The sequence below is a fragment of the Microtus pennsylvanicus genome, chromosome 12 (genome assembly GCF_037038515.1).
Source record: "Microtus pennsylvanicus isolate mMicPen1 chromosome 12, mMicPen1.hap1, whole genome shotgun sequence".
NCBI lineage: Eukaryota > Metazoa > Chordata > Mammalia > Rodentia > Cricetidae > Microtus > Microtus pennsylvanicus.
The window spans coordinates 17,528,635-17,556,363 of record NC_134590.1 but is presented as its reverse complement, the minus strand read 5'-3'; the positions used below and the strand labels follow the sequence as shown (position 1 = coordinate 17,556,363).

The window sequence follows — 27,729 nt, the reverse complement described above, 5'->3', positions numbered from 1 at the left end:
GCCAGTAGTTTTCCCAGAAGCAGTAGAGGTATAAAAGGCTTTAGCTGAGTCAAAATAAAGCTTGCTGTTCTACCACCTGGAAAGGAGCCTTCTTGTCTCAATCCCAGCACCCCCACCATTCTCGGCATCCAGGCTGTGCTTGTGGCAAGGCAACTAGCAAACTCTATTCAAACTGATAATGCACCTCACCTTCCTTTTCTTCCTCCTTCTCCTCTTCTGTACCTCTCCCTTTGAGACAGTATCCCATGTACCCCATCCGAGCTAACCTTATAAACCTTATAAACTTTAAGTGTAAGCATTTGTCTTCCCTTGATGAAACTGAATCATTTTATTGAGGACCCTGCTGGGCTCTGAGGTCTATCGGCCATTGTTAATAAAGTTTTTTGCCTGAAGGATGGTTCAACTTTGAAACTTCTCTTCAACCCATCTTCTCCAGTTCCTCTAGTTATGTAGACATCTGACTTTAAAATTCTGTTTTTCTTGACTATTTCAACCATGTACTGGGCTAATTTGAAAAGGAAACTACTTTCAGTTTTATTTTTTGCTTCTAAAGTCACAAAATGGTGACTTGCAAATAACTTGGAATATGCTGTATAGTAGAAATTTTACTTGATATGAAAAGTGAAAGGATGAACTATGTCCTTTTGTTTTTTGAGGCAAGTGTTTCCTGTGTATCTTTGGAGTCTGGCCTGGAACTTGTTCTGTAGATCAAGCTGTCTGCAAATGTAAAGAGATCTGATTACCTCTGCCTCCCGATTGCTGACATTTAAGTCATGCACGACCACTGCCCTGCATTAAAAGGAATTCTTAATATTGTTGAGAGACCCTATTGCAGTCAGTTAAAGTTTAAATTGTTTCTTTACTCTTCATTAGAGTGTCATTTTATTTCTGCCAATTTTATTTATTTATTTTTTCAATTAATTAATTAATTTATTTGTTTATTATGTATGCAATATTCTGTCTGTGTGTATGTCCGCAGGCCAGAAGAGGGCACCAGACCCCATTATAGATGGTTGTGAGCCACCATGTGGATGCTGGGAATTGAACTCAGGACCTTTGGAAGAGCAGGCAATGCTCTTAACCACTAAGCCATCTCTCCAGCCCCTACTGTGTCATTTTCAACGGACATGTGAGGGTACATAATCACATGAAGACCTAAACCAAGAAGGTTTAAAACAGGATAGTGATCCACATTGTTCTCCTCATTGCTCTGATCCAAGACAACCTGCATTGCAGATTAAAACAAAATAGCCAAATCCATTGGTTAAGGAGTTTCCATAGAAGCCTCATTATATTTCTGTCTCATAGGCCTCATTATAACCATTCCCAATGTACGACCCAAAGAGCAAACTGTACCACGCAGCCTCTGTTAAGTGTCCCTCTCCTCTGACTCTTCCATACTGCACAGGTCACATATTAATAAATCTATTAGCACAAAAACTCCTTCTCATAAACATTGAGGAGTAGATACATCCCTTTGCCTGGTGGGACTGAATCATCTCACTGAAGAGCCCCAACTGTTTTCTGATACTCAACTGTCTGCCAGTTTTTAAGCTCTTGCTGAAGATTATTCAACTTTGGACCTTCTCTTGAATTTCTGTTTTCCCGATCCCTCCATAATAATCTTCAAGACCTAATTGAGCTTCTTGAAGAGGTGTATAAGAGAACCCATCTATCCTGTGTGGCAGCTCGTATCAACCCTTTAGGTCAGAAAATGAAGCTAGGATTATGCAGCACATACAGAAATTGGGTCAGATAATAAACAATTGACATTAGTATTATTTCTTTGATATATATTGTTTACCTTAATTTGTGAATATATTTTGTAAGCTGACAGTCTACAAAAGATCTTACTACAAAGGAATGAAGCCCATTTATTTTTTTATTGAAAAAAAATTTCTGCCTCCTTGCAGCCTCCCATTACCCTCCCCCTCCTGCCACTCCTCTCCCCATCCCCCCACTCCTCTCCCCCTCCCTCTCCAGAGTGAAGAGCAGTCAGGGTTCCCTGCCCTGTGGAAAGTCAAAAGTCCTCCCCCCTCCATCCTGGTCTAGGAAGGTGAACATCCAAACTGGCTAGGCTCCCACAAAGCCATTGGGAGCTCACCAAGGCCAGCTGGACTGTGACTGAAAAAGAATAGGATAAAACCGGACTCTCTGAATATGGTGGACAATGAGGGCTGCTGAGAAGCCAAGGACAATGGCACTGGGTTTTGATCCTACTTCATGTTCTGAAGCTCATTTTTTTTTTTAGTATATATCATGTTCTACAGAGAAGAAAAATGTTACCCTTCCTTTTATTCTATTTCTCATAGCCAACATTGACAGATTTCTGGACTCAGTGTTTAGATATATGGACAAATGTTGCTGTCAGCCTTAATCAGAGAATGCCTCTTTGCAATGAACAACTGTAAATGAAGCATGTCTGCTCAATATGCTGAGAATAAGTGGCACCTGAATGTTCAGCTCAAGACAGTGGATTTATCCAAGCATTTCTGTGGCTGAAGCAATATCACAGAAGAGAAAATCCAAATACTGTGACCATATACATAGGGAGGAAGGCTATAAAATTGCCTCTGGCCCTAACTCAGGGTGCGTAGTCATTACCTCTCAGCAGCTGCAACTGCCTGCAGTAAGCCAGTGCAAGATTTATCTGGTGAACAGAAAGAAGAAAATGACTTTTAACAAACAACAAAGCCAAAGCAACAGTATTCCTACCTCAATTATCCTGATCTAGAAAGTGTTTGGAAGCTTGACTACTAAGCTATTTTAGATCCTGTCAAATAACAGTCAATATTTTCTATTGTATGTGAATCTTTTTCCCACTACCTTGAAACTCTAGCATGTCATTTCCAAGAAAAGAGTTTACTCTTTCATGCCATTGGGTCATAAACTAAAATGCATTCATTCAGACTTTGAAAATTTGCCACAGTTAACAGTCACACCATGTTTAAAAGACCAAAGTTCAAAATGTCTTATGATACTAAAAGTGATCATTTTTTTTCTGTAAGCGTGTATAAAATCAAAGCCAGGTTACAGAATTCTGTCATTCAATGCCTCATGATAAATACTTCCAATTCAAAGCATAGAACTTGAAATTCAAAGCATGAAATTATTGGGCCTGAGCAGAATTTCCACTTATCAAGGAAAACAACAACTTCTGTGGTACCATGTCTTGCAATTTGGCTTGTGATGTAGTCATATGGACTTCAAAGAGATTGGGTAGTCTCTTCACTTTTATTTGGTCATCTGCAACATATAAACCATATGCAACAGCACTGCTACCTTCTAATTTTAATGTTTTGAAATGAAAATGTTTTCCTCTTTTTCTTCCCTTCAACTTCTTCTCTGTAGCCTTTCATTGCTTTCTTTCTCTCTCTCTCTCTCTCTCTCTCTCTCTCTCTCTCTCTCTCTCTCTCTCACACACACACACACACACACACATGCAAGCAGAAACATGCACACAATACACAATAAACAAAAAGAAACAAAGACATTATATACATATGTATATATATATATATTTACATAAATATATAAACACAACCTGTTAATTCCATATAATGTTTGTTGTATGTATTTTATTTCAGTCCATCCCACCTGGAATTTGATGAACAATATGGGGACTGTTCCTTAGGAAAAACTATTTCTCCTACTCTGAGTATTTCTTAGTTGTCTCCAGTTCTTTGTCTAGGATTAGGACCATATTCACTTTCTCCCTTTTGTGTTAGTATGTCTATTAGTCTATTTCTTATTCAGGTCATGTTTAGGCAGCCATGTTGATGAGACTTCATGCATGTGACTTCACTGACATTTCTGGAAGAGAGAATCTCGCACAAGACTTCCTGTTTCTCTGACTCTTAAAATTTTTCTACCCCTTTCTATGTTGTTCCGTGGCCTTAAGCATAGGTGCTGTGTTATAGATATGTAAGTTGGAGCAGGGCACCAGACAATAATGTGTGCTCTGTATTTGATTGGTTGTCATTTTCTGTATAGGCTCCATCTGTTGTACATAGAGATTCAGTTTCTTTTTTATGATGGTGAACACTGCTCTTATCTGTAGGTATAAGAATTAATATTTATAATATAGCTGGAAATTTATGCTGGTTTAGCAAAGTTCATTGTAAGTTTTCCTGGAAGATCAATAATATCACCAGCTCCAGATAGTTAGCTAGATTTTCAGTACTGGGCATAATTTTCCTCCAGTTAAGTGGGTCTTAAATTCAATTATCAAGCTTTTTGTTACCACCAGAATAGGGAGCCACAGTCGTACTCTTAGGTCTAATATGCCAGGCTGGCTATTGTTATAATTCAAAGTCATCATAGCTGGGTAGGACCATTGGTGTCTTCTCCATACCTTGCAAGGTATCTGCTGCTAGCAGGAAAGCTAGTCTTCAGGAAAGTCTTTCAGGTCAGATTGAGCTCAGCTTCTATGGATCCTTTGTCTTAAGTGCAAGGTGTCTTCTGCAATAAGAAATTATTATCCACCTATGGGGAGCAACCAAAATCAATAGCAACAATCTTTAATGTTTTGAGAGTCTTTTGACAACCCTAAGCAACAACTCCAAATGTGACTTCTCATGCAATTTATGACAGTTTTTTTCCCCCAGTCTAGGGTTCTTGCAGGAATTTTTGCAATCTAGGTAGGAAAATTACATAAAAACTGTACATGTATATGCATATGCAGACTTATATGTACTATTTGTATCTTTAGGTAAACATATCCTTACTATTATTTTACTCTCTCCATTTCTCTCTCTTTCTTTCTCTCTCTCGCCTTCAGAAAAGATACAAAGAGTTATTTTAATCTTTCTGAATTAATGAATATTTGTTTTGTGTTTAAGTGTGTTGTCTTTCTTAGAGTAGTTTCCATGGGATGCTCATTTGAATTTTTTTGTGTGTTTCAGGATTATTCTCCAGATATCTCTGAATCCCAAATAATGTATGACGTCATTTTCTTCTGATGTTTCTTCTGCTTAATTTTTGTACAGATAACCAGTCTTTTGCAGAAAGCTGATGACTTAAATCAGCTATTATTAATGTCTTGATGTTAATCTATTTCATTAAATCCAGTGTATATTTTTAATGAAATTGGCACCAGAATTTGGTGAATGTGTGTCTAAGATAGTAATGTTTCCTTTGTTAATTGTTCTTTTTATTAGAATGACTTGTGTGTGTGTGTGTGTGTGATTTCTTCTTGCAGCTTTTAATACCCTTTGTTTCTTTTGTATACTTACATACTCCGTGTTTTATTGTGATAATGCTGTCGGAGTTTTTTTCTTGATGTTATATGTTTTGTGTTGTATGTGCTTCTTCTGTCTATATGGGTGCACCTTTTCTAAGGGGAAATTTTCTTGTTGAAGATATGATCTATGCCATTGATTTGGGATTCTTCTTCCTCAATTATTCCCATAATTCAAAAGATTTGTCTTTCCCTGGTTTGCCACTTAACTTTCATGTTCTTTGCTTTGATTTCAAACTTTACTGTTCTCTGCCTAGGACCTCTAATTTATATTTAAGTCCAGATATTTCATCTGTTGTTGCCTGACTCATTATACTTGTCAGATTTTTTTCCTTTGAATTTTCTAGTTGGCTTCTTGAGATTTTCAGTTTCTTCTCATTTCTCCTTGAGTTCCTTTTAATTTTTCTATCTCTTTCTTTAATTATACCCTCACATTCGTGTTTATCTTCATCATTTCTATCAGTTATTTGTTATTTCTTAGTTATAATCAGATGTTTCTTCTATTTAATTTCATTTTCTTTACATTCATTCAGATGTTTCTTTAGTCTCTGTTCCACTCCTTGAATTATTGGATGAATTTTAAGATGGTTATTTTAAATTCTGTATGCTATTTATGTAATTCTCACTGGAGAACATTTTTATATTTCTGAAGGAGTGGCAGGTTTGTTGCCTAGGGACTTCTTTTGTGAGTTCTATGTCTAATGTGGCCACAGAGTCTGAGACAGACTACAGTATGTTACATTGTGGAGTGGGCGTGAGCATTGGATATAGCTTAAATGGAATGAAGTCCAGTGGACATGGAAGGATGGGTGCTGTGTAAATTCTGTCTTGTGATCAATATTTGGAGTTTAGAGATAGGTTTGAAGGTTTAAGAGGGAACTTGGAGGGAAGGGTCAGACAGACTCACCAAGCTGTACCCCAAAACAGGATGTGCAGACCCAGATGGGGCTAAGGGATTGGATGTGGCAATTGTGTGTGGAAGAAAGATGATGTGGGTCTTGGGTAAAGCCTGGAGACTGAGAGTATGGTAAGCAGGGCTGTCTAGACAAGTTCAGGGCACTGGATGGAGAACCTGGGTTAGATAGGTGGTGCATTGAGAGAAGATCTGGTAAACTTCCAGAGTTAGATTCTGTCACAACATGCATGGCCTGGATGGGTAGAGAGATTATGTACAAAGTACATAAGGACCTTTATGCTCTCTGTACTATACTCTTTACATGTAGATATTACCAGAGAATGTTCCATGGTCCTGGCATCTCCAATAGCCTGGTATCTGCATTCCAACTAAGGCTTCACCTTAATAACTTTATGCAATAGCCTCTCATGACATCCTAGCTTAGGTTCATATGCTACTACTGATATCTTTTCTAAGGCTTCTAAGTTCAGAAATGTCTTCATGTCTACAGTCCCACCTCTCTTCACAGAAAACAAACTGCTCCCACTTCCCTTTCTGTCTCACCTCTCCACCACATATTTGCTTATCATAATGCTGCATGCCCTGAATAATGGCGAGGCCACTCCTTAGTTTTTAAATTTTCATTTTTGTTTGTTTTTTGTTTGATGAAGAAGAGGGTTTATTTCATGCCATAACTCCCTGTCCATTGCTGAGGAAATATAGGCCAGAGGTTCAAGGAAAAACTCAGGATGCAGGACTAAAACAGATACCATAGGGAATATGCTTACTAGGTTGTTCCTTATCATTTGCTCAGCTTTTTTTCATTATGTCTTTTATTTTGTGAGATTATAATATAATTGCATTATTTCTCCCTTCCCCTCTAATGAAGATATGCCTTGATAGAGTGATCAGTGAATATTCAGAAGGCCGTTCATAAACTAGAAAAATGCTGAAATGGTGTTCATGTTCATTCTCAATGAGCTCTACTCTCTCTTCATTTTCTTTCCCGTCGTTACAAACTCTCGATAAATGAATAAGAAGGATTTTATGGCAAGGAAAGCTATGGCTGCCGCACAGGCCAGTAGGAATCCAATCACATCCAGAGAGTGGTACTGGTACCAGGTGAGGTTGTGTGCAAGTGGCCTCAGGTGCTTGGCCCCTTTGTGACGCATGACAAACTCAATCCAGAAGATGACTCTGTCCATCGGTTTCATGGGCTGGTCATGGTGAATGGTTGACAACCACATTGCATTCTTTTTATAGCTGTCAGAAGGAAAACAGACATTAACTTACAGAAATAAAAAATGCACATGTGTAAACTTTTGTGTAAACATTAAAGTTAGTCACACCATATAGAATGAAAATATATTTTGTTTCATGCGCATGACAAGGAAGATCTTCAGGGACATGTCTGAGTTCCCTGAGAATGCGAGATTAAACATTTAAAAAAATAATAAAGATCAAATATCCCTAAAGTAGAGTTTAGAGATAGCTAAGTATTAAATAAAAAATAAATCAAAATGAGATATTATTTGAGTATATAAAGCTTCAGTTACCCATAAGCAATTATTAGTAAAGTTTGTGTGCAAAATGTTTACTAATGTCAGGATGTATAAGTAGAACGCAAATCACTTGAGTCTCATAGTGGTGCATATCTATGTAAATTTGATAAAGATTGAAAAGAGATTTTTATGGTACATCTATCAATGATTAGTAGTTTTAATTACAAATGTGTCCTGGTACTTATTAATTAACTCTAATAGCTTCTTCTCATTGTTTTTACATTTTTCTAATTAAGGTCATCAAATATTTCATAAAATTAATATGAAAAATAATTTTCTTCTGTGTTACTCTATTGAATTTTTTATTACTTTTATGATTCTTATTGTAAAGTATAATCACAATAAATTTTTGCTATTGCTTTTAAATATGTGTGTGAGGGAGTATGTGTGTAAAGTGTGTAAACTGTGTGTGTATATGTTTGTGTGTGTGTGTGTGTGTTTGTGTGTTATGAGAGCTGCTGTAGTTAGAGTTACAGATGTTTGTAACCAACTGATGTAAGTGTTGGGAACAGAACTCTGGTCCTCTGCTAGGGTAGACCTTTGCTTATCTACAAAGCCGTCTTTCAAGCCTAATATTTGCTCTTACTGTTGATATTCATTTTCTGTTAGCATTGTAATTTTAGAAGTATGAGTTGTAAAAATTTCACACTGAAGATCAAACACAAGGTGTACTCGATTATAATGCTGAAATAATTATTGATGAGCATATAAAGAAGACGGTTATAAAGACAAGTCATAACTCTGATGTCAGTTCAAAGAAGGAAAAGTAGCAATTTTAATAATGGTAACTTAGTGTCTTTTTATTTATAAAGCAAAATGAGAGAATTATGTATTTGCTCTCATTAAATAATCATCATTTCTTAGTATACATGTTATATTTATTTAAAATTTCATTTGTAACTTATCTGGTTATGAAATGGGAACAGTGGAAGCTCTTTAGAAAAGGGTGAGGAATGTTATTGCAAAAGAAGGGCTAAGAGTAATAAAGTACCAATAAAAATATCAGAAAAAGCCACGAAGAATTTTACTATTAATAATGTAATCAAATCTCCCATAACACATACAATTTAATGTATAAATATATACATATATAATTTTAATGATCTTTTCCTCTTCTGGACTGATGGTGCTTCATCGAAGAGTCAAAGAGCACCCTACACTAACCTCAATGCCAAACACAAAAATCCTTTTTAAGAGGTTGGCCAAGTCTTTCAAACAAACTCCCTAAACAAAGACCCTATTGATGTTGCAAAGGTGGAAGGTAAGTTTCTATTTTTAATGAGCATTCAATTCGGAAGCAGAGCCCAGAGACCTCTCTGCTGTAGCTGACATGACATCCCTCTACCCGAAAACTAGCTTTTGTGGTATAAAACAGAAGAGAGGATTGAAAGATTTTAAAAGCCAGAGGGAACTGCTGTGAAGTTGTTTCTTTGAAACTACACTCATAAAGTCTCAACAACATGAGTACCTAAACAAGATCTGAATAATGATGACACCTATAGTCATCTTTAAGAACATACATCCGTAACAAAATCAGAATAAGTATGAAACCTAAACTCATTCTCAAAAACATAGGTCCCTAACAAAATCTGAATAAGTATGACATCTATAGTTGTTCTCAAAAACATAGGACCCTAACAAAATCTGAATAAGTAGAACATCTATAGTTGTTCTCAACCAAATAAGTCCCTAAAGAAGTATTTTATGTGGATCTTTTTGTGTAAACGTTAAATATAATTACATAGTATTATCACAGTAATTTGTGTGAATAAGATCGCTTAATAAAGAAGTGACTTGGGTCCAAGACAGGACTGAACAGAGCCAGGCAGGTAAAACTAAGCTGAATTCTGGGAGAAAGAAGGTGGAGTAAGAGAGAAGTTATGCAGCTCCTGGAGGAGATAGTTAGCAGGCGTTTACTGGTAGGCTATAACCACATGGCAATACACAGATTAACAGAAATGTGTTAATTTAAGTTTCAAGAATAACAAAAAATGTGCATAAGCTAATAGAGAAAGAAGTGTTGTAATTAATATAGTTTCTGATTGGTTATTTCGAGTCTGAGTGACTGGGAACAAACAAGCAGCTTCTTCCAAAAGATCTGAATAAGGATGACACCAGTAGCCATGCTAACATGAAAAGAGGTAGATTTCTCTCTGGTCCTAACGCCACAGAAATTTTTTATAGGCACCGAAGTAATGCTGAAAGTTGGAAAGAAATATTCTTCTTCCAAAAAGCTCTTTTTGGAGAGAGTTTCCAAATGAATTTTTTAATCAAAGAAAAATAATTATCAGCATGTTAATTAGCTTCATAATAATAAGTTTTCATTATTTAAATTTATCCAAAGACAGGTTTCATGTTTTTATATCTAACCATACACTTACTTTTATGTTAATATCTATGCTATTTCAATGTAGAAAGTTACAACATTTTTTTTTGCTTTTTGAAGTATCTTTTTAAAAAGTATTTATTTGGTAGATATGAAGTTATAGATTCATTAACACCAACAATGTGCGACTATTTTATATACATTACTGGCATTTAAAATGACTTTAGACACCATGATTTTTATCAAAAAAACTAGAAAATGTAATGGTAAAAATAATATGACTTTGTGTTTTAAGAATTAGAGATCTGATTTTATCTATATTCTTGGTCTTTTTCCTTTGTCTTGAAATTTTTCTAGAAATAGGAATAACAAAGTCAAACATACTTATATTATAAGTATGAAGTGTCTCTTCTGCAATGTATATCCTACCATAGAAGCATCCTTCAACTTCCTTGATTTTTATTTCGTGTCTTGTTTAGGAAGTGGGAATAGTGTAAATTACTAAAACTGTATGAGGGCTCAGGGACTAATAGCACTTGCTTCTCTTGCAGAGGACCCAGGTTTTATACCCAGCACCCATATGGTGGTTACGTCCATATGTAAGTCAAGTTCCAGGGCATCTGAGACCCTCTGTGTTCTTGTTGGGAACAATGTGCACATGTTTGATCTGAATACATAGTGTAGGCAAGCACCAGTAAACATGAAATAAACATAAATAAGTATTTTTAAAAGAAATGAAACCATGCACATTGTATTTGAAAGAAAATGGTTGTTCTATTCAGCAAAAGGGAAGATTCTAGGGAAAGAACTCTGAATAAGCCTTTTATTTTCTCTTAATTTTCTTCAGTTGACGAAAAACCTCAAACCTGAATTGCAAACGTGTGCCAGATATTTCTACTGTCTCTGGAGTTTCTCTCTGTCTCTCTCTCTCTGTGTGTCTCTCTTTCTCTCTGTCTCTCTTTCTCTCTCTCCGTCTCTGTGTATCTGTGTGTGTGTGTTTGTACACAAGCATTCCTCGGTAAGCTTTCCTGAGACACTCAATTTGACAATCTGTTTTCAAAAATACCATAACATTAGCTAATCTGCATCTTCTTCTGGTCTCTGCAGAAAGTAAGAGTATCTGATAAATACCCTCCACCCTTCAGTAAGCACAGACACTGTGAAGTTACAACTTTTATAAAAGTTACCTATCTCTTTCATAACATTCAATTTCTCTTTTGTAGTATTTTCCTATGGCTTCTCGGTGTACGATATCTGGTACCACCTCTAACATTTCAGTGTTGCAAGGAGGGCTGCTTGTTGTTACCTTGTCACCCAGCTAGCTTAGACCTGAAATAATCATATAGAAACTGCATTAATAAAATCAGTGCTGGGCCCATTATCTCTAGCTTCTTATTGGATAACTCTTACATATTAATTTAACCTATTTCTATTAATCTTTATATCGCCACATGGCAGTGGCTTACCAGCAATGTTCCAGCATGTCTATATCTGGAAAGGGGGAAATTGTGTGGGAGTTCCTTCTGTCTGTGTGTTGCATTTATTGGTTAATGTATAAATCTTTTGTGCCTATAGCAGGGAAAAAATAATGAGGTGGGGAAAGGTAGGCTATATGATGGGAGAAGGAAGGCAGAGTCAGAGGGATGCCATGAAGCCACTGGAAATAGACATGCTGAAACTTTGTTGGTAGGCCACGACATCGTGGTAATATATAGGTCAAGAAAATTGGGTTAAATTAATAACTAAGAGTGATCAATAAGAAGCTAGAGTTAATGGGCCAAGAAGTGATTTAATTAATACACTTTTTGTGTGATTATTTCTGGTATAGATGGCTGGGACCCAACAAAAAGCTCTGCCTTTCAGCAAATTGGTGTCAATGCGGTGGACTAAAATCTAGGTAAAATGTGAGAAAGCTTGAAAAGGAATTCTAGACACAAAAATGCAGAGTTGAACACAGCTTGTTGCTGTTTGCTGGCAGTGTGCTGCAGCTCCCTTAAATGAGGTTTTTCTGATTCATTTGCGACCATTTTGAAATGCCAGCTTTCTGGCCTTACTTCCAGTACGACCTCTGGCTCTTTTGGGAGACAGAACATTTGGATGGGGTTTGTGAAAAGACTGCTGCAACTTGCTTAATGTCAGCATGGACTGGCTGTATGCCTGACAATGGGTCTGTGGGCATGGCTCTCAGAGGCAGCAAAAAAGCTCTGCCATGCTGGACTGTGTCAAGCAAATAGGAAGTTCCATATACATCATAGTAATTGTGCAGCTTGAATTTTAGCCTGCACATAGAAGTAGGTAGTACCATATATACCATAGGAATCACGCAATTTAAGTTATAAGAAGTGCTTAGCAATTTGATGAGCACTCTTGGACAGTAATGAATTATAGATACAAAAAAAGGACAGATTCAGAAATAAAAATTATCGAAATGGGTCACAGTGTTCAATAAATGCATATAGCCTTGGGAGAGGAAAAGAAAAGATTATAGAAAGTTGTAAAATAAGGAAATCATATAAAAAACAAAGTCTTCAAAGAGACAGAGTATAGACAATCATAGAATAAAAGGAGTAAAGAAAACATAAGACACGTAATGATAATGGAAAATTCACAGAGTCTGGATTATGTATATTATTGTGTTTTCTTTGAGTTTTTTTTTTTACTATAAAGAGCTAAGTACAGAGAGACATTTCATTGTATAGGCTGCTATGTAAACCAGCATGTGTATTATAAAGGTATCATGACTTCCAAATTTGCGTTTAAGAATGTGTTGCTTTGGAAAAGAGGTTCTTCTCTTGTTTCCACAGAGGTTGATAACCTGTGGATTTCTTCCAAACTAGTGTGGTTGATGGACCAAGACCCCATAAATGATTTCCTTGAACACTCGTCAAAAATTATTTAGTCCAATAAACAGTAGGAAGCAGTTTGGGAAAAACCTACACTCAAATTTCTAATTTATTTATAAATGTCTCTCTATATTTAAAAGGGGATATTTAATAGAGATTTGCATTGGTATGGATCTTGTTTTATTGATTCAAATCTAAGGTAAATTGCATTATGTGTATATTTCTGCTCTTGATTAAGGCATTGTGATTGTTGTTCATTGAAAATTTAATGTATGAGTAAGAAATATAAGTTACTTGATAGTCATCTATAATAGTCAAGTTTATAGTCATGTTAGGTACATATATTTCATTTAGGTATTCTTCAAATCTTTCAGAGACATGTATAATATGGCATTTAAATGTTTTTAAAAAGTAAGGACTTTTCATGACAATGAGACACATCTACACCTCGCAGCACAAGCTACTTCAAGAGGAACACGGGCATCAAAGAGGTTCCTTATGAAGTGTGTCAGTCATTTGGGCAAGAAACTGCTCTTCATGGCCATATAAACAGACATATGGGACCTGCAGAGAAATGACTCATGAACTTGACTAAACGTGAGATGGTTCTTCAAAGTTCCTGCTCCATGAAAGAGTCTGTTAGACGTTCTACAGGACACAGAAGAACGTTACTGGCAAAGTGACAATATAGGCAGAAGTATTTTTAAGATTTCCTGCTTCATGAAAACAGTCTGCTGGATATTATGGGCCTGTAGGCCGAAGATGCCCCAACAATACAGAAGAACCTTGGGTGACTATCCAGGCAATGAGATGTCCCTTTCAATTCTACAGTTTTAGAAATTGCTTACATAGTGCCTCCTGTTTACTTATATAATATCATATCCTTCTGGAGACTTTGATGAAGCTGAAGAATTTATACTTATAGTTTTCCTTAGTTATGATAAAAGATAAAGTAGATATAAAAATTGTAACTATAATTCTTACTTGAGAACTGTTTTATTGAATGTAATTTTACTATGTTAAAGCCTTCCTTTTTTCTAAACAGAAAAGGGGAAAAGGTTGGAGACAGGGTCACTTTTTTCTATCTCGGTCACCCAGCTATCTTACACCTGAAACAATCACAGGGACACTGTATTCATCAAATTAATGATTGGCCCATTAGCTCTAATTTCTAATAGGCTAATTCATACATCTTAATTTAACCCATTTCTTTAATCTGTGTGTTTCCACGTGACTGTGGCTTACTGGGAAGATTCTAACCAGCATTCATCTCAGGCAGGAGATCATGACATCTGCCACTTTGCCCTTCTTCCCAACATTTAGTTCTGTCTTCTCTGCCTACCTAAGATCTGCCCTATTAGGCCAAGAAGTTTCTTTATTGATTAACCAATGAAGCAACACAGAAACACAAGGACCTCCTACACCACTATAATTTTTTCTTGATAACTAGTGTCTTAAATGTAATTTTACTATGTTAAAACTTTTCTTTTTGTTTAAACAGAAAATGGAAAATGGTGTTGGAGGTCCTTATGTCTGTGTGTTGCTTTTATTGGTTAATAACTAAAGAACTGGCTTGGCTTATAGCATGGGAGGAAGGAGGCAGAGTCAGAGAAATGATAGGAGCTGACTCTGGAGACAGATGTGCTGAAACTTTGCCTGTAAGCCACTGCTGAGTTGTGATACACAGATTAATAGAAATGGGTTAAATTAAGATGTTAGAGTTAGCCAATAAAATGCTAGAAACAATGGGCCAAGAAGTGATTTAATTAATATAGTTTCTGTGTGATTATTTCTGGTCTGGGTGGTAAAGAACAAATAAATGGCTATTCTATCCAACATTTGCTTTCACGTCACTTATTGGCTATTTAAGTTTTATACTATCCTTAAAACTCTGACCAATTACTTTACTAAAAGAATTTAAAATTAAAATCGTCCAGAGCAGGTAGCATATGTCTGTGGAACAAGCTGTTTGGAGGATTAAGTTGTAGAATTACACATTTAGGAAAAGTATGATTTACATAGAAAAGAAATATAAAGCACAACATGGAAATAAATAGTAATAACAAAAAGAGAAAAAAAAACTTATGACACTAAATCATACCCTAATTTTTTTTCCTTCCATTATTTTTGCCTTTAGGATAATTTTTTTAATTTAATATTTTATTTCAAAATTATTAGGATAATAATTTTACCATTATTTTTGGGCCTTCAGTAAGAATCATAATTAATGATAAACAAATAACATATATATTTTAAAAGATTATACTCACAAAGGATTATCTATGACGGCCTCCAGGGCACTGAGTAAATCTGACCTTGTCATTGTTCTGAAATCTAACGAAACAGCTGCTCCTTTGGCTACCATGTAGGCAATGTTATCATGCTGCTCTCCAAACAAAGGAATGCCAATCATAGGGATTCCAAAATGGATCGCCTCATAGATTCCATTGGCTCCACCATGAGTTACAAAGGCTTTGGTTTTTGGATGACCTAGAATAACATGAATTCAGGTTGACATTAATTAGCAGTCTTAGACATGAAATGAGGAATGTGCACTATCAGAAACTGAATGGAGACTTTCTACATAGAAATTAATTTTACTTAATTCACTTTATTAATTTAGTTTATCACATAACGTCTGTTTCCCCTCACGTCTCATCCCATGAATACCTATGTGAAGATTCTAATACTCATAACATTGGTGAAATGTTTTTTTTTCTCTCAGAGTGAAAAGAAACTAAATTTCCAGAGAGATATTTTGCAGAATTGCTTTGGATTTGAGAGTTGAAATATGAAGTTCTAATTTCCAGTTGAACACATGAGGTATATGGTAGTTAAGAGAAATTGAGTATTAAAAACAACTAACTGCATACCAGAACTTGTTATCTTATATAAATAATACATTCACAAAGTATCATATAAAGGATTTTGAAGTCAACTAGGAGAGTTTTGTTCTGAGAGTCTTACCTAGAAGGTCATTCTGGGGGAGCCATTTGTAAACTCTGGTATTGGATCCTAAGGTGTCTGGTGTTTTGCCCTCAAATCTCCAAAGAACCTGTCAAAGATTAGATCATCTTTATTGCTGGAACCAAATTTAGCATTATAAAGACTAGATAAATTATATTTAGGAATATAAATATATATAATGTGCATGTATGTATGTAACAGCATTCATAAAAATGATACTATGAATTTGAAAGAGAGCTTGCAGAATGGATATGAGAGGGTTTAGAGGAATAACAAAAAGGGAGAAATGATGTAATTGTATTATAATTTCAAAAATAGAAACTGTTAAAAATAGATCTTTATATGTTTAAATATAACATAGGTAAATACCTCCCTTAGGAGGGATGAAGACATCAGAAAGGGTAAATTTTGAGACCTCTAGACATACTGAGAAGAAGATAGTGCCAGCAGATACATTCAGGCAAGGTGAACATAATCATCATTTTTCTAATCAGAGATGTTTAGACAAATGAGATAGCTAGTGATGCACAAAATATTTAATATACTCCCACAGTGATATAATTCAATTTCAGAGAAGGGTGGTACATTATTAATAACTCATTATTTATATGAATATATTTTGACAGTTCTAATAGTCTACCTTTAACACTATTATATTTTAAATGCTTTTGGGGGTTTACTTTTATTCACCCGTTCTATGGTATTTTCATTGAATTTCAAGTTTTTAATCTTTTATTACTGATTCGTGACAAATATTCCTGATCCAAAATTCTCTCTGGTCTGAAGTTCTTCGAAACAATGCCATTGTGTTGACCAATAGATATATGGAATCATCTGGCCAATCCAGGGAATAATTTTGCATAGTGTAGTTTTGGAACATGATCCAGGAATGGAGTCACATGAACAAATTCTGAGTGCTTAAGAACAACTCTAAGAAAACAAGACATCAGTTTCTTCAAAATGCTAGATTGTTTTGATAAGTGTGTTTCACCCTCCTTCCAGGTATAACAGATATGAGTGGATCTATTTCAGGTTAACCACTACTGCTTGCTATTGTCATCCAGATAAAGTTTAAACTGCCCTTTGTGCGTTTCTGTTGTTTTTTGATAGAAAACGTCCCCCTAAGAGAGTAGCAATATCAGGAGGTGTGGTCTTGCTGGAGAAAGTTTGTCACTGTGGGGTGGGCATTGAGGTTTCTTTGCCCCAAGCTTAATTCAGTGTGACTTTCAGTCAAATTTACAATCAGAATTGCTATTAAAAAATTTTGAGTTTTGAAAATGAAAGGACTAGGAAGAGTTACAAGGCATTATGGAAGCTATATCCCCATGTGGACAAGAATATAAACATGAGTTGGGTTTTTCATAAGAGTCAAAATTATATAAAATCTAGTGACCCTGTCTGGTCTGTTTCTGAAGAAAAGATATGGGCTCTTCACAAGGTTGACAGAGAACAGTGGAGAATAGGCACATAGAGACCTCGTTTTCTCCCTGAAATTCTCCTGGTTTTATAATTAAAAAATAATCAGGCAAATAGATATGATTGAATGACTTGTGAAATGTAATTGCCACCATGTGGCCAATGGGAGCTTTACAGTCTGATTTATCTAGATAGTTATTGTTAAAGATTGCCGTTTAATAGTTTTGCATTTAAAAGATTGCTTTTATACTATACATATACATTCTGATAATAAGGTACATTTTGGTTTTCCTCTGCCTTCATTCAATCATAAGAAGCTTAACTCTGATATCTGTAATTTATTCATTTCAAAGCATGACATAATTCCCTATTATGTGTCTATTCTATGCAGAAAAGGTTTTAGAGCCTGTGAGGGAGGCTTTCCTCAGGCTTCTGCTTGTTAAATTCAAACCTTGGACTTTCTTTTTTCTGCAAGACGTAGCATGTTCAGCTCCAGCATCGTATTTGCCTGCATGGTACCATAATTACTTTCATGATGATAATGGTTAAATGACCTACAATATTTAAGTGTATTTTTTTTATTACAGATGTCATGATCATGATGTCTCTTCAGAGCAATGAAAACCTAAGTAAGACTCTATGGAAAAACTTTTTTTTTTTTGTTACACATGGCTTTTAGTACTGACCGTATATAACTTCAACTCATGTGATTTTGCTCATATGACCCTTTTAACCCTCAGACTGTACATTGTCTGATTCTCTGCTTAGAGTTAACTGTTGCTTATGATTATTACCCCAAGTTTCCAGGAGACAGTGCTTTAGATGAAGAAGTATCTGGCAGAGTCTGAATGAATATTGGAAAGGCATATAAATAAGGGGAATAAATCCCCATTCAATTTGGGTCGCCTAGGAATTGATTTAAACTATTATAAAATACTAAATGAAGATAAGGAGGTTATTCATCATGAGGAAGAAATGATTAATTCCTTGCATGAATATAAACTGGATGACAACAACTTAAAATTAGGAAAGAAAGAAAATCTAGGAAAATTTCCCAGTGTAGGTAACATCAAAGGAAATACAGCACCACTGTTAATTATGCAGGTGATGGCTCCCTCAGCTCAATTTTTGGAGTCTCCTTAAATAATGTTTCTTGTAGTGCCTAAAGGCATCCCTGAAGCACAAGGTAAGGAATCTGATAATCAACCTAATCTTGCATTCTTTCTAATTATTGATGAGGATTTTAGAGGGCTTATAAAAAAGCTAGACAAGGCAGGGCATGAAAGAAAAAGGAATTAATTTACCAATTCCTCCCTGGCCTCATGAGATCAGCTTTGTGTTTCACTGAAAATTCAACAAAATAGAAGTGTTTAGCATGGGTTAGACATGGATAAAATGGAAGATTTTAAGAAGGCTTGTGCTTTCTCTGGATCTACTGTTCCATGTAGTTATGAATCTTTTTGGTTGGAACAATAATGAGCAATGGTTGATGTATGACTTTTATATACTTGCTAAAATGGTTTTTAGCCCTTTCAAACTTCTTCAGTGACAAGTGTGGTTTGCAGAGAAAGCCCCTAAATTATTATATCGCTAGGACTGAGGTAATCCCAAATATCACATATGAAATGCTGACAGAGAGTGGTAGATTGGTATCAATAGATTATCAACTGCTTAATATACTTTTGACAGCTCTCTCCTTTTGGGAGCAGTGAGACCTCAGATCCTGAATTTCTTGTAATCCCCTGATGTGAGTGCCTGCAGCTGCCCTGAGCACAAGACCTTCAGGAGTTCCTGATGGCTGGAGAATGGTTTCTGGTGGGTTTGGCTGAGGCATGGCTATCTGTATATAATCTGCCCATGAACACAATAAAGGGGGCATTCTTGAGGAATTCAAGGATGACCCATGTCTCTGTCTCTCTGTCTGTGTGGGTTTGTGTATTTTAACCTCCAGCTTCCTTGCCCGAAGCTTGCCAAGTGGGTAACAGCGCACAGAGCACAGACAAAGGGGCTCGGTGCACGGAATTCGAGGTCTCCACCGAGATATCGGCACTCTCCCACATAAGGGATGTAGCTATGGCTTCCTGGATTTAGCTGATATGGAATATGACTTCAGGTCTAGGAAAGTAGTAAAAATACAAAGTCCCTCTGTGCCTTATGGCTGATTTCATAGAGAAACTTAAAGATGCTTTGGAAAATCAAGAAGAAGACATTATTATTAAAACACTTAGCTTTTGAAAATGTTGATAAAGATTGCCAAGGATTAATCATGCCTCAAAGAAAAATAGAAAATATTCTGGATTTTCCGAAGTTAATTAACTTCAGAATGTAGGGATCTACAAACAAAGAGCAAAATTAGCTGGTATAAAAATCTATGCATTACAAAAATAGATGTTAGCAAAGTGGCCACTTGAAGAAGCAATGTAAATTTCCCCTAAAATTGTATGTTCAGATTCAATGAGTTCCAGGTTATATGCAAGTAAGGAAAACATTGGGTTAAGAAATGTTGAACCAAATTTGATAATGATGGGAATACATTGCCTGGAAACAAAACAATACCAGCTAATAGTAGGAAAATATGTTTAGAGGTCCCCTATGGGACCCACAAAATTAGAGGCTTTTAAGGAAAAATGACAACATTGATGCCAGACTTCAGATTATAATCAAACTAGTCTTTCATTTCAAGATGTCATTCAAGAAATTGCTGCTATTGGTAGTCCTTGCCATTAAGTACTGCCGTTTCCTTTCTTCAACGTCCTTTAAGGTAACACACAGAATATTGGGGACTTATACTGCCTCAAAGAGTTAGACTTTTATTGGGTTGCAGTAGTTTATCCATAATGAAATCATAGTTCACACAGAAATCACTGATGAAGATTTAACAGGGGAAATTACAGTCACGAATACAGTGCCTACTAATTGGTCGTTTAAGCAGAAGGAAAATTGCAATTATTACTATTTTCTATATAGTCTTTCACAAATGAACATGGTATGTGAGCAAGGACTCAAGACAAGTAAGACTATGTAGATTTAAGAACCTTACTAAAGGAAAATGATAAGCCATCATTAGACTTAAAAGTAAAGGGAAAAATGTTTACAGTATTATTTAGTTATGATGAGACTGATATTTCTATTATAACCATAGAATAATGGCCACCTGGATGGCTTGTTATGGGGGGTAAATTCAACCCTAATAGGGTTGGGAACTATGAGTTCTAAAAGACTAAACAAAATGCTACAAAATGACAAGACATAATGGAAATACTCCAGCACTGTGTTACTCGTATTCTGATTAATTTTGTTAAAGAGGCTTTCTACAAGAGACTCATGCAGAGATCTCTATTCCCACATCTAATGATACCCTTTCTCCACAATCAAAATTCTAATGGAAGTTTGGGTTGTCAAAAATGAAAAGGACTAGGAAAACAGATGCCCGAGATTAATGGGCCCATATTCCCAAGTATAATGTGTCATAAGTATGACTTAGTATTTCATAGGAGTCAAAATTATATAAAAATCACTAGGAAAAGATATAGGATCTTCAGAAGATCATAAGAGAGCAGTGAAAAACGGCACATAGAGTCCCTCATTTCTCCCTGGAATTCTCCTGGTTTTGTATTTAAAAATAATCTACTAAATGAAGATGGTTGATTGACTTATGAAATGTTAATGCCACCATGTGGCCAATGGGAGCTTTACAGCATCGTTTAACTAAAGACAGCTATTGTTGGCCTTCACTAATTTTGTATTTGTAAAAAATAGTTTTTACTATACTTATTCATCCCCATAATAAGGTACATTTTGTTTTCTGTTTCTTCATTCAACCATAAAGGATCTCAGTTTTGATATTAATGGATTGTATTAATCCAAGACATGACAAAATCCCCTATTATGTGTTAATACTATGCGACAAATGATTTAGACCCTGTGAGGAAGGCCTTTGCTTGGGTGGGCTTAGATTTGTTAGGTTCAAACTTTGGACAAAATGCTATGATGCTTATTTAATATGGCAAAGTTGACCTGGCTGCCTGGTTTTCCCTTCATCCTTCAGTCCTTACCTGTGGGACCCTCCTGGTTAATATGCCCTGAGTGGTAACGGAAGAATTATAATCTTTGATTTTAAATTAAAAGAGGCATTTGTATATTGGGTAGTGTCATAGACACAAGCTCCCTACTTCTTCCATGTGTCTTAGGACTTTCATTCTGACTTATTAAGAGCAGAGTGGAGAGCATCTTTTATGATGCAGACATCACTGTGAGGGAAGCACCCGTCTCTACGTTTTCCTTAGAGATTTCTCCGACAAATACTGGTAGGCCAACCAAAAAATAGATTTTTTTCTTTTATTGCATTTTCTTTCAATTAGCCAAACATGTACTTTGATTGACAGTTGGTGAGCCTAGGCTCCTCTCCTATAATGGTCCTTTCAACTGAGAACTGAAGAGGCCTACTTCAAAATTAGGATGCTGAGTCATGCTGCATTTCAAGCTTTTTCAACACTTGCTTACTGTTATTCTGATAGAAATAGTAAATACAAATTAACTCACCCCTGAAAATCTAATGTATGCAGGGACTTTAAGTAATCAACAAATAGATCAAGTGACTCTGAAGAATTTGGCTATGTCTACGTAGACTTGATAGCAATGTCATCATCATGCCAGCATTTAAGAATGTTCCCACATTGATCACTGTGTTTATATCAAGTCACTCTCATTCAAAAACACCTTCTGCACCATTGAAGCATCTGTTGTGAATATCTGTTTGGCTAAGGGAAAGTAAAGCTTTCTTAAAACTTTACCTTTCATGCCATCATTTCTATAATCAGACCTTCCAAGGACGTTCACAGAGTTAGTATACAGTCACCTCCCATGAACTGCTTTCCCTCACCTTTTGTGGAATCTGGGCAAGGGCCCATGCGATGGCATTGGCTTTGTCTTCTGACATGTTGCTGACCATTGACCCCAGAGAAAACACCACGACACCATGCTCTCCAGAGGTCTGGACAAAGTCTTCCATTTCCTGTGAAGAGAATTTGCTTCCTGACAAAATACAGTTGTAGAATAATCACTTATGAAAGAACTAAGAGAATAAATATTGAAGTGTTTATAGGAATATTTAGTATAGTGGTGTTAAAACATACAGAAGACCAACATGACAATATCAAAGATTTTGAACTTCACAGTCATCCACCCAAACTATAATCACACACTGTCCAACAGATATTCTAAATATTTTCCCCTGGTAAAACTAAAACTCAGGAGAGTAAGCATATTCTATAAGCATTCAAAAATTGTTGCTTCATTTACACAGTTTCTGCTTACAGAAATGGTTGTTATTTTTTCCCTTGCTATTTTCTTTTTCTCCTATGATGGCTGATTTATTATTATTAACTACTGTTTGATGAAATTATATTTATGTTATAGTATGTACATTGAGGTATTTTTCACAAACTTCTTACTATGGTCAATAAAATGTTTTGATTCTTTGTGAAACAATCAGAACTGCACGATAAAGTAGAAGGTGTTGTGGGTATTTTTGCTTTTTGTCTCTCCCCGACTCACGCACGGCTAGGATAGCCCCAGAATAATTACACAGAGACTTTATTCTTTTAAACACTGCCTGGCCCATTAGTTTCAGCCTCTTATTGGCTAATTCTCACATCTTGATTAACACATTTCTAATAATCTGTGTAGCACAACGAGGTGGTGGCTTAACGGGAAAGATTCTGCATGTCTGACCTGGCAGCTGGCTCCATGGTGGCTGCATCACTGACTTCTTTCTCACAGCATTGTGTTCTGTCTACTCTGCCTATCTAAGCTGCTGTCCTATCAAAAGCCAAGGCAGTTTCTTTATTAACCAATGAAAGTAACACATAGACAAATGATCCTCCTCCATCATGATAAACATATAGTATATAATAATTTTCTGATATTGTGTATGAATAGGGTATCTTCAAAGTTATCCTCCAAAATTTACTGGTTGGAGATAAACTATGTCTGTTCTGTTTGTTCAGATATCAAACAATCCCTTAGGATATATGTTAATCATAACTTTTGGTCATGAGCAGTTTATGATTGATGAATTTAAATAACTTAATTTCTCTGTCTTTTGTCATGTGTTTATATGTGTGTGTGCTTGTTTGCACATGTTTGATTTTACATACTTCTTTATACATGTATGTGTGTGTGCATGTGTGTGTGTGTTTCCATATATATTTATGTGTACTTATGTATCTCTGTCCGTGTGTGTGTTTATATGTGTGGATAGGTATGTGTGTGTGTCAGGTTGCTGGGGAGATTCCTGGCCTTTGTTTAGCACATAGATGCCAAAAGTTAAATTTTGATGTCTTCTTCTACCAGTCTTCAATATAGATTTTGACACTGTCTCACATGGAACACAAATCCTACCATTTTTTTTTTTTAGCAGACTACTGGCCTGCAAGCTCCCAGTATCAACCTGTTTCTACAACCTCAGTGCTAATGCCATTGCACTGTGCTGGGACAACCAGCTTTTTACCTGGGTGTTGTGATTCAAACATATATCATTATAATTGCTTGGTAAGGACTTTACCCAATCGATAACCACCTAAGTACATTAACTGACATAATTTAATTCACTGATAAGAATATTTCCCAGGTCTATCACAATCTTTCCTGAGTTTATTCACCTCCTACTTAGCAGGATGTTTAAGTCCACTTCCTATATATCTCTTTCCCTGGTAGAAAAATCTAATGAAGGCTGTAGAATCATGTTCACCAGAAAGGAAATCAAATGAAAAAGATATCTAAATAATGTATTTACCTTCGGCAAGGGTTTAGCAGGCTTGCAGTGGAGACCTCCTACATAGTCAACATTTGGTAAGGTTGGCCGAGGAAACTCCAAGTCCCAGTAGGATCTAATGAGCCACATTTCTGCTTTACCTATTGTCTCAGTTAAGGTAGTGGGCCTTCCTAGAAGGAGAAATGAGCAAGTGAGTAGGAGAATAGTTGAATGATTGTCATTTGAATATAAAATATATTTCCTTAAATGATGTAAGAATATATGCTTGATATGGAACTTGTGCAATTAAAAACAGTGTTTATTGATATGTAACATAATTTTCAGTGTAATGATTTGTTTCTCATATAATACACATAAATGTCAATTTGGGTTTTTTTTTAAGCAAACTGTAAAAATTAACTAATGTTTCTAAATTAACTTGAAATAGTTATTGTAATACCCACTTGGCCACTATTTAAAGAGCACACATTTTACTCCTCTACATCTTTAAAAGGAACAGTGCAAATATAAACACACATTCTAGGTCTAAAAGTCACATCACACCATGTACCATGGCCAGGCCTCCCCTTGGTCCTTGTAGTTTGTAGCTAGTCCTTTTTCCTTGTTTTGCTAAAGAGGCTGTAAATTTATGAATGGTTGAATTTCTGGTTAGTGCTTCTACCTTTGTTTCATATTAAGACATTTAATAATACTTAACTTACAAAAACTATCACAATATTTTCAGTAATTATGAGAACAGAAATTTTGGCCAGTCTTACCTTTGAAATATTTTTTAAGAGGAATAAAAAACAGGACTTCAAAAAATACAGACCTTTTCTGTGAGTATTCATGCTTCCATAGTGTTTAACATGGATGTTAGGAAAGTACACAATAAAAATGTATGGTGTTGGTAGAAAACCCAGGTCCACTTTTAAGCCTGTGAACTAATATAGTATCTTTCAAGAGTAAAGAAATTCTTTAGGAAATACAGGAAAATATTTTAAAATTTATATTTTTTATTGAATATATACTAAGTTTATTCAGTAATCGGCAGATACCATAAAAGGGCAGCAGTTCCTATGAAGTGGAACATACAGGCAGATTTGAAACACTGGACCTGGTTGGGTGCTAGGAGTAGAACTCAGATACTCAAAATGAACAGAAAAAATCCCTTAACCTTTTGGTTTTATTTTCAGACCCCAAAGTTTTTTTTTAAATAAAAATAGTTGCCTATGCAAGAGATAATAATTTCTTCAATGTTCTATACATATTGAAACTGTAAAACATTTCATTTCTTAATATACATTAATTATGATTTGGTTAACTAGCCAGTGACTTATTAGAATAGATTAAAAATTACAGCAAAATGAGTAAAGAAACACTTTAAAAAGTTGACTTGCTTTTCTTTGTGGCTCTGTATCTCAGCAGAATATCCTGTATCAGGTCTGGTATCTGCTTCTCTTTCACCAATAATATGAGCCTTTACAGTGAGTTTGTTAGCTAATATCATATTACATTTGATCACCTATAAAATGTAGCTGCATTTTGCAGTTCTTGTACATGACTATAGATTTAAATACTTGTGAAATTAAGGTCATTGAGCTACTGAGAAGAAACATAACTTACCCAATGTTTCACTGTAAAACTGACTCCATTTCTTCTCATTAAATGTCTCCAACCAAAAGTCAAAATAAAACACACACATCATATTTTTTACCCTCTCCATGAATGTCATTTGACCACCTAGTCCCGACAGAATTATAGGTACATAAGAGGGAGGCACTAAAAATTTCCCACTGTACTTTTCCATTGTATATCCAGGAGAGAAGCGAAGACTGTACAGAAAAGGGATCTGGAGAAGTTCAGCTATCAACTCTCCACAGGGAGCAGCGGGATCTGAGAAAAGGACATCAAACTTAGATCTGCGTAGTTTTGTCATAAGTTGTTTGTTTGAAACGGTGTCTCTGCAAAGACTCAGATAGCTATCAGAGTATTCATTAAGCACATTTTGTAGCAGAGGAGAGAAGGATAAACACAAATCTCTTGGTATCTCATAAGTAGACACATCCACAAGCATTGAGAAAACCTTGTCCAGATCATCTTTACTGATAGACGTAGAAAAACTCTCAAACTTCAGGCCAGGTGATTTTTGGGGATCAAGAAAGATGGAAGCTGAAGGTCTCAGAACTGTTACTTCATGACCCCTCTGTACAAGTTCATCCAGTATTGTTTTTAGATTCATCCAGTGACTGTATTCCATTGGCCATACCAACACCTTTCCACAGCTCCCAGATCTGAAGTAGCAACTCAACTGCAGGAGCAGCAGAACAGACATCCACTTCACAGTCATCTTGGGACATCAAAGTCTTCTGTTCACAGTGTGTCCCGTGTCATTGCTTAACCTTATATCTAACAAGAAAAAGCCTTGAGTTAAAATATAACCGGAGTTGATTAAGGCAGACGCACTAAATGACCACTCTGAACTTCTGATCTAATAGAGATAGTAAAAGCAAATATTAAATATTCATATATGCATGTCAATGTTTAATGACAAATGTTTTGTAATAAAGCAAATTCAAGAGTCCATGACCTGTTTGCATAACTGTTCTGTTTCTAAGATATTTGAAAGTACTGCAGTAAAAAACAATGACTTTTCAAATTTTGCATGCAAATGGATAGAAATAGAAAACACTATACTAAGTGAGGTAACCCAGACCCAAAAAGATGAACATGGGATGTACTCACTCATAATTGGTTTCTAGCCATAAATAAGGGTCACGGAGTCTACAATTGGTGAACCAAAGAAGCTAAGTAAGAAGGTGAACCCAAGGAAAAATATATAGTTATCCTCTTGGCTATGGGAAGTAGACAAAATTGCCGGGGAGAAAATTGGGATCTTGGGGGTGGGGTGGGATGAGGGTAAGGGGAGATGGGGAGAGAAAAGGGAGAAGGGGAGGATGGGGGGAACTTGGTGAAAAAGGATGATTGGGATAAAGGAAGGTTGGATAGGAGATCAGGGAAGCAAAATTCTTAGTTAAGGGAACCACCTTAGGGTTGGCAAGAGACTTGACCCTAGAGTGGCTCCCAGGAGCCCAAGGTGATGTCCCCAGTTAGTTCCTTGGGCAGCTGAGGATAGGGAACCTGAAATGACCCTATCCTCTAGCAATACTGACAAATATCTTGCATATCACCATAGAACCTTCATCTGGTGATGGATGGAGATAGAGACAGAGACCCACACTGGAGCACTGGACTGAGCTCCCAAGGTCCCAATGAAAAGCACAAGGAGGGAGAACATGAGCAAAGAAGTCAGGACCACGAGGGGTGCACCCACCCACTGAGACAGTGGGGCTGATCTATTGGGAGCTCACCAAGGCCAGCTGGACTGTGATTGAAAAAGCATGGGATAAAACCGGACTCTCTGAACATGGCGAACAATGAGGGCTGATGAGAAGCCAAGGACAATGGCATGGGGTTTTGATCCTACTTAATGTGCTGGCTTTGTGGGAGCCTAGCCAGTTTGGATGTTCACCTTCCTAGATATGGACGGAGGGGGGGGGGGGAAGAAATTGGACTTTCCACAGGGCAGGGAACCCTGACTGCTCTTTGGACTGGAGAGGGAGGGGGAGAGGAGTAGTGGGAGGGGAAGAAGGATGGGAGGAGGGGGAGGGAAATGGGAGGCTGGGAGGAGGTGTGAACTTGTTTTTTTTTTCTTTTCTCAATAAAA

The 27,729-nt window shown here is 36.2% G+C and overlaps 1 protein-coding gene across 1 annotated transcript; it reads right to left on the bottom strand.

The window, feature by feature from the left end:
- Positions 1 to 3,502: 3,502 nt before the first annotated feature.
- LOC142832658 (UDP-glucuronosyltransferase 2B17-like) lies at positions 3,503 to 26,359 on the bottom strand. The gene is made up of 6 exons (XM_075943317.1): positions 25,629 to 26,359; positions 24,045 to 24,193; positions 22,131 to 22,262; positions 15,833 to 15,920; positions 15,136 to 15,355; positions 3,503 to 7,397 (listed from the first exon to the last, which is right to left on the bottom strand). Exons 1-6 carry the CDS (start codon positions 26,350 to 26,352, stop codon positions 7,118 to 7,120), a joined length of 1,593 nt encoding a protein of 530 aa, XP_075799432.1. The 5' UTR covers positions 26,353 to 26,359; the 3' UTR covers positions 3,503 to 7,117.
- Positions 26,360 to 27,729: the final 1,370 nt, after the last annotated feature.